The 7350-nt window shown below is 61.1% G+C and overlaps 1 protein-coding gene across 1 annotated transcript in view; it reads right to left on the bottom strand.

The window, feature by feature from the left end:
* Positions 1-1267: 1267 nt before the first annotated feature.
* The window catches only part of MAB21L4 (mab-21 like 4), a 6826-nt gene continuing 743 nt past the window's right edge, over positions 1268-7350 (bottom strand). Inside the window, exons 2-5 of the mRNA XM_032406512.1 lie at positions 4549-4774; positions 3984-4137; positions 2585-2941; positions 1268-1780 (exon numbers count right to left, since the gene is read on the bottom strand). Of these exons, the coding sequence (XP_032262403.1) occupies positions 1688-1780; positions 2585-2941; positions 3984-4137; positions 4549-4774 (830 nt within the window). The 3' untranslated portion in view covers positions 1268-1687. The remainder of the gene's footprint in view (positions 1781-2584; positions 2942-3983; positions 4138-4548; positions 4775-7350) is intronic.

Genomic DNA, 7350 nt, shown 5'->3' with positions numbered 1-7350 from the left:
CCAACTTTGTTCTCCTCCTTCAGTATCATGTTGGCTATTCTGAGAGAGTCTTTTGTCTCTCTCTATAACTTTAGAATCAGTTTGTCAATATCCACAAAATAGCTTGCTGGAATTGGGATTGCATTGAACGTATAGGGCAAATTGGGAAGAACTGACATCTTGACATATCCATGAACGTGGAATATCCACTTATTTACCTCTTCTTTGATTTTGTTCACCAGAGTTTTGTAGTTTTCCTCAGATAGATATTTTACATATTTTGTTCGATTATACTTAAGTATCTCATTTTTGATTCATCTGATTTTTGCTAAGGTCATACTGGTGAATTAGGGTCTTGAGGGGTGATGCTAAGTACTGTTATTGCCCCTGGGATACAATATGTTTTGCTAGACTATTTTGGCCATGAGAAAAGAAGTGCTTTTGAAGTCTTCCCCATGGCCTTTCTTACCATTAAGGCTCTTACTCCTGCTAAGAACAGATGTCCTGATACATACTCAGATACTGAGGAAATGATCACAGGGTAGGCCTGGACACTTTGTACCCACTGTGAATCAGATTGGACCAAGGTTCTGTGTTCTGCAAGCCTCCACCCTAATGGCATTTTGTGTCCCCCTGTGTTAGGGTCAGCTCAGGCCCTGAATCCCATAGCCTTCCAAGGATCTTGCATTTCCACTCCTCCGTGTGTGGCTATTCTGGCCTATGGCCATAGGAAACTTTGAGGAGGTTGGGGAAGATGCTGCTATGTGCACTTGCCATGGGATTTCAGGCCCCTTTCCAGGAGCCAGGGTGTGGGCTGCAGCTCAGAAGCTGAGGAATGAACGTCACTGAGAGGCAAAGAGGGTGGAAAGAAGAAAATGTCTCCCAGGCTGGGCCACATGAAGGTCACTGGGCTTCTCACGTGAGAGCTCAGTGGGGAAGGGGCTGCAGGCTGGCTGTCATGGACGGATGAGAGAATGTGGAACGGGGAAATGGAGCAGTGAGGACAGATGGAGGGTGGTGTCAGATGCCGGGAGACGCCACCCTACACAGGAGAGGGGGTACCACCGCGGTGACGGGACCCGAAATGGGTTGGCAGAGGGAGCTGCAGGTGTCCCCTCTGTCAGCTTCAGTTTCCTCTATGAACTGGAAGGTGGGGACACTTGGGGAAGAGGGTGGTCATTTGCCAGGAATGGAGAAAGTTGGAAATGGTCTGCACACCAGCTCCTTTTACTTCCTCGTCTCCTGGGGAAATATTCTCCGCGCAGATACACAGAAAGTGGTAGGTGCCATCCCCACTGTGTATATCCAGTGTGTTAATTTATTCAAGGTCTGATATATAGTATTTCACTGCCACAGAGTAGCATGTGACACAGGTCGGGACAAGCCGTTGAGCTCCAGGTCTCATGCAGACGCCTGGTTTTGAGAGTCTGATGACATCACACAGAATGGATCAACGCACATCTGGTGAAACACAGGCACCTTCATCCCAGGCCCTCGGGGGATCAGGCAGCTACTCCTGGAGGCCTGCTGCCCAGCACGCTCAGACTCTCATGAGGCCATCCCTGGACAGTCTGAGGTGGTCCCTGTGGACATGTCTACCACCCACCACCTGCCTCAAGGTGAAGCCCATTCTCTTCTCCAAATGGCCTCCGTGGGGCCTTGTAGCCAGGCCTCAGGCAGTCAAGACTGAGAGTCAGGGGAAGGCAGCTCAGCATTCCTCACTGTCCAGAGTCTTGGTCTTCCAGAAGATGCTCTGCATGGCCGAGATCCGGTTCTTATCCTGGATGTTGAAGACCTGGAACTGCAGATGGGGTGGGGCGCAGAGGGGTCACGGAGCTGTCTGGGGGCCATCACAGGGCCCTGGACACAGTGTGGGACAACACATGCCCCTTGACCGCCAGCACTTCCTGCCTCTGGGTCTCTGCCTGCACAATCCTCCCCAAGTGTGGACTCAGCCAGAGCCCTCTCCGCCAGGGGCCCTTCTTCACACGCAGGTGTCCTCCCCAGATGGGCCTGACACAGAGGAGGCCCACCAGGTGCTTGGGGAGGGCTGAGCATGCATCACCCCTCTTGCGTTCATCCTTCCAGCCCCCATGTGCCCCGGAAGGAGACTGTGTTGGCTCTTCAGGTGAGGGTGGGGGCCGGCCCTGGGGGAAAGGAGCAGGAGTGGGCTCGGTGGGAGCGGGGGAAGGGAGGGCTTAACAGAGCTGGCAGAACCTTGGTGGCTCAAGGAGGGCCAGTTGGCAGAGCAGTCCAGGGATGCAGCAGGAAACTGTCCCTGTGAGGCCCAGGGACAGCCACACCCCTTCATGAGGAACGGAGTCCCAGGGTAGGCAGGTGGGGTTTGAGCCCTTGTCGTGTGTGGCTTTGGGGGCGGTTCTGGTGGGTAACGGAGGCTGGCTCAGACCTGCTACCCTGGCTTCCTGGGTCACTAGCGGGCAGGGGGCACTCGTGGCCTATCTGACCTCCAGATGTCCCACCTTCCCCCGACTGACCTGCCCAGCCTTCCTTCAGCTCCTGACCCTGGGGGAGTAGGTCAGGGCTCTGTCCCCACCTGCATGCCCCCTGGGCCCGACGGAGACGCCCCTCAGCCTGCCATGCCCACCTTGTCCAGCAGGACGTCAAAGTAGGCGGTGGCCCAGTAGGCCGGGTTGCTGGCGGGCAGCTGCAAGAGCGCCTTGACCCCGTGGCCGATGCGCGGCGGGGGGCTGCGGCCCAGGTGGGTGACGTGGATGCGCAGGGAGGCCTCCGGCTGGCTGGCAAAGTGCTCCACATGCTGGTACAGGGTGTTGAGGTCCAGGCCGGCGTCCTTAAGCAGGTTCCACTCGGGGTAGAGGAAGTGCGGCAGGTTCCTGGTGGCCAGACAGCAGAGCAGGACCACCAGCAGCCGGTACACGGCGCCCTGCAGCTCCGCCCAGTCCTCCGGCTCCGGGAAGAGCACCGAGGCCCACAGCAACACGGTCTGCGGCAGGACGGCGCGGTCAGGCCCCCGGCGGCGTGTGGTCTGCTGCCGTCCGCCCGCCCCACCTGGCTTCCCGCCACCCTCACACCTGGCCCCTCGTCAAAGCCATCCCCTTGGAAGCCCCTGTCCCGCCAGCACCCCTCCCCCACACTTCATGCCTCCCCTGGATGTCCCAGTGTGTGTCTCAGCCCCTCCCCACCCGCTGCCTCCATCCTGGCACCTCCCCGACTCCCGAGGCACTGCCACTGAGTCCGGGCTCAGAGGGACGCTGCCCCCACCCAGCCTCCCACCCCACGACCCCTCTCAGGAGAGTCTCAGGCTTCTTCGCCTCCTCTGGTCCCTTGCCTCATGCCCCCACTCCCCTCCGATGAGCTCCGACTGTGCACTGCGGCCTGACCCAAAGAACCCTACCCCAGGGCATTGTCCTGGCCCTGGTGTGCGGCAAAGCCGTAAGAATGGAGCTTCCTGGCTGCACCAGGCACCCTCTCCTCCTCCTGTCCCTGAGCCCCCCAGCCAGGGGCCCCTCCCCTGCCACACAGCTGCCTTGCTGTGCCCTCACGACCCCTCCCCCCACCAGCCCCCGTCATCCCTAGCTCCTGTGGGGCTCAGGAACCACTGTACGCCAGACCCCAAGGGCCCGCCCCGGTAGGTGGCAACCCCTCAGAGGTGGGTGGAGGCCTGCAAGGGGTGGGGAGTGGGTCAGAGGGAGCTCCCATGCCAAGTGGGCTCAACCTCCCCCCAGCCCCCAGCTCCCGTCATGGAGCAGCGCTCCACCGATCCCCCCCAACACAGCTCACTCGGGGCAGAGACCCCATCTGCCCCCCCTTCACCACCTTGTGCCCCTGGCCCTGCCCTCCCCTGCTCTTCTCAGCACCTGATGGTCACACAGACCGAGAAGGACACGGCTCCAGCCATGTCCCAGCAGCCTGGTGAGCAACCAAGAGCTGCGGGACGGGGCTGCTTCCTCTCAGAGGGGGAATCCCCAGCCGGTAACCTGCACAGCCGCCAGGGCCCAGTGCGCCCGAGAGCCCCCCATGCGCACCTTCAGGTGGCGGAAGGTCAGGCCCGGGCTCTGGCCGCCATCGCGCCAGCTCTCGTGGTTGACCCGGTCCAGGATGGAGAGGCCGTCCAGGCGGTGGCCCGGGAAGGAGCCCAGTGCAGCGAGCAACCTGGTGAGCAGGTAGTCAGTGGAGACCCTGGAGCCAGGACAGGCACAGCACAGTTGGTCAGCATGGCAGCCTCAGCCAGGTGTCCAGGGGCAGCCTGCACCCACAGCTTATGCCCAGAAAGGAAAGCCTCCAGCTTCTGTGGCCTCCTGAGAGCAGGAGCTCGTGAGCCTCACAGCCTGCCCCGGCCCACTCCTCACGTGGGTCGGGGGCACAGCTCCACCCTCCCGCAGCTCCAAGGGGGGTGAAGCCGGCAGTGGGGAGTGAGCATTCTGGCCGGATCCCACATCCCCCGAGAGAGATCCCAGTGACATCCGATCCCTGCGGGGGGAGGGGGCATCCCCGCAGGCCTTCCTGCTCAGAGTGAGGGGAACGGTGGGGTGGCAGCCCCCTTCCTGCCGGCTCCCCAGGACCCCACAGGCCCCAGGAGCTGTGTCCTACCTCCAGTGCTGGGCACTGGCTGGTACCAGGGCCACCTCTTGGCTGATGATCCTTTTCAAGCTGCCTTCAGGGAACCCATGCATCAGCTGGGCCGCTTCCAGGGCGGGCACCCTGTGCTTTCTCCGTACCACGGGCACGACGTTGAAGCGGATGGTTCTCCAGCCACTGGACACCAGCAGGGACAGATGGAGCTCCTCCTCCCTCAGGCTGTCCACGTTCAGAGATCCTGCAATGACCGTGCCCTGGAGTCCCCACCTCAGGCTACCCCTCACACCTCTCGGAAGGGGCTGGGGAGGTGAAGGACAGGCCCAGGATGGCCCAGGAGTGACACACGTGTCCCTGAAGGCCTGGTGTCGGACGAGTGTGCTTGGTGTCCAGCACCCAGAGGGCCTGGATCCGAGGGCTGACAGTGAGTGAGTCTGCCCTCCCTGGTTCCACTCCACAGCCTGGGTCCCCAGAACCACATCCCAGATGGCACATCGGAGTAAAGATGCTTCCTGCCCCCTCACCACTCAGATGCAGCCCCGTGCCGCTCCCCTAACCCAAAGCCCCCACACCACCCAGGAGGGGACCTTCCAAGGGTGATGGGGCTGGGGGCTGGGGTGGTAGGGGTACTCTGGTATGACCCGGGGCCCTCTGGCCTTCTGCTTCAGTTGTCCCTTCCCCCAAAACACATGAATACCACAGAGAAAGGAAGGGAAGCTCAACAGTGTGGGGAACACTCATATCACTGGCCCTGACCAGCGCCAGCCAACCCTGGATTCAGAGCAGTCCCTCCCCTCCCTCAGCACTGCCCAGTGAGGGTGCTGGCCAGAGGTCAGGGACCAACCATCGGGGAGACATGTCCCAAAGGGAGTCCCCAATATATGCCATGGGGAAAGGTCTCCACAGGGACTAAGCTTGGGATCTGTATTCCCCCACTGTCCCACCCTGGCCCATCCGCAGCACTGGGGGTCCTGTAGGAAGGAGCCTGGCCCCCCTTTATGCAGACCCCTCCCCCCAATCTCTTATAGGGTAGTTCTTGGGCCACTTCTTGGGACCTAGCCCAGAGCTAGGTCCTGCCACCCGGGCCACTCCAACCTCCCCCATGAGCTTCAGTTTTCCCATCAGTTAAAGGAAGAAAGCTTCAGTTTCCCCATCAGTTAAAGGAAGAAAGTTCAGTGATCCTTGGCCCCTCCCAATTCCGGGTTTGAGCTACTGTTGGTGGCTTCATTTCCTTATCTACCATTGGTCCCACATTCTGTCCACGGAGGGGGCTTGGAAGGCAGCCAGCCACACCCGCAGCCTGTCATAGCCACTCCCCGCCTTAGCCCCCAGCCTGGTCTCACCGGTTTGTTCCCCGGTGAGAGCCTGGACCTTGTCACCTGGAGCTGCTGGGCTTCCCTTTTAAGGTAAGTGTCAGGAAGCAATGCCTGGAATTTCCCTGCACCCCTGACTCAGGCGGCCCCGGGTGTGGCTCCCAGGCGCCTCTGCTTTCTCAGCCTGGAAGCCGAGGGTGGTGGGGACCCGGGGACAGGGAAGAGGGGCAGCTCAGAGTGCGCCGGACGGCCCAGGGCTGGGCACACCCCCACAGGTGGGTCTGTCTCCCAGGAGGGGCACAGGGCCTGCAGGGGACAGGGCCAGGTGGGAATGGCCATGTGAGGTCACGGCAGCAGACAGACACGGCCCTGCAGTAATTGAGAGGTTCAGAAGATGAGCAGAGAAGACGTGGAAGCGGCCGGGGCTCTGGGCGCGCCTAACGACAGGCTCCGGCTGCCCCGCGAAGGTGGCCACTGGCCCCAGGTCACCAGGCAGTTCTGGGGAGGGGCCGGGGCTAGAACTTGTCCCCTCTGAGTGTTGGAAGTCCATCCAGAGGCCGCTCTGAGCAGCCCGGGGCAGGTCACTGTCCCTGAGGTGGGCTGACCATCCCCATCCTCTGGCATCATGGCAGACACAAGGACCAGCCGCCACCATGGGCCAGTCCCTCCCAAGGGAGGCAGGACATTCCGTTTTGGTCCTCAGGCCCTGCCAGGACAACCCGATGTCTTTGCTCTGGTCCCCGGGAGGACGCCCTGCTGTCCTGAGCCCCCCACCAGCAGTGCCTCTTTCTAGAGCTCTCATGGTGCAGGCAGCCCCTGCTGGACGGAAGCCCACCACTCGTGGTGCCGCCGGGAGCCCTGCCCCCCAGGGCTCACCACCCCAGTCACACCAAGAGGGCACCCGGACGAGACACTGAGGCCAGACTCCAGCACAGAGCCTGCTCAGGGCCCAGGACACCAAGTAGCCGGCAGACCATACACTGAAACAAAGCTGTGCACGTACGCACACACATCCACACACACTCCCATGCGTGCACACTTCCACCTGCACACACTCACTGTGCACACGCGTCCGTAATCCTGTATGCACACACGCTCACACACACAGTCTTCCCAGTGCCGCGTGACCGGGCGCTGCCCGCAGGGTCGTCTGTAAGGACGGCCGTGCTGAACTGGGACTGACAGCAGAAGCACCTGCCCGGACCTGTGGCCGGACCCGCATCCAGCAGGTCAGCGGGAAAACACCGCCCAGCGGGGGGTTGTTTCTAGCTCTTTCACAGGTAACAGCCAGCACGCCGTGGCCACAAGGTCATCAGGTGACGTGGAAACGCATGACCCGTCCTCTTAGAAGGTTTCGAGCCAGAAAGGACCTCAGAGCAGCATCCCCCAACTTGTGTGCCCTGACACACACACCGAGGGATCCCAATCTGTGCACGCACACACACGTGCACACACACGCACACGCACTGCCGTCACACGTGTGCCCTGACACACACACACTGAG

This window comes from Phoca vitulina, unplaced genomic scaffold, assembly GCF_004348235.1.
Source record: "Phoca vitulina isolate PV1807 unplaced genomic scaffold, GSC_HSeal_1.0 scaffold1, whole genome shotgun sequence".
Taxonomy (NCBI): Eukaryota; Metazoa; Chordata; class Mammalia; order Carnivora; family Phocidae; genus Phoca; species Phoca vitulina.
This window is presented reverse-complemented; position numbering and strand designations above follow the sequence as displayed.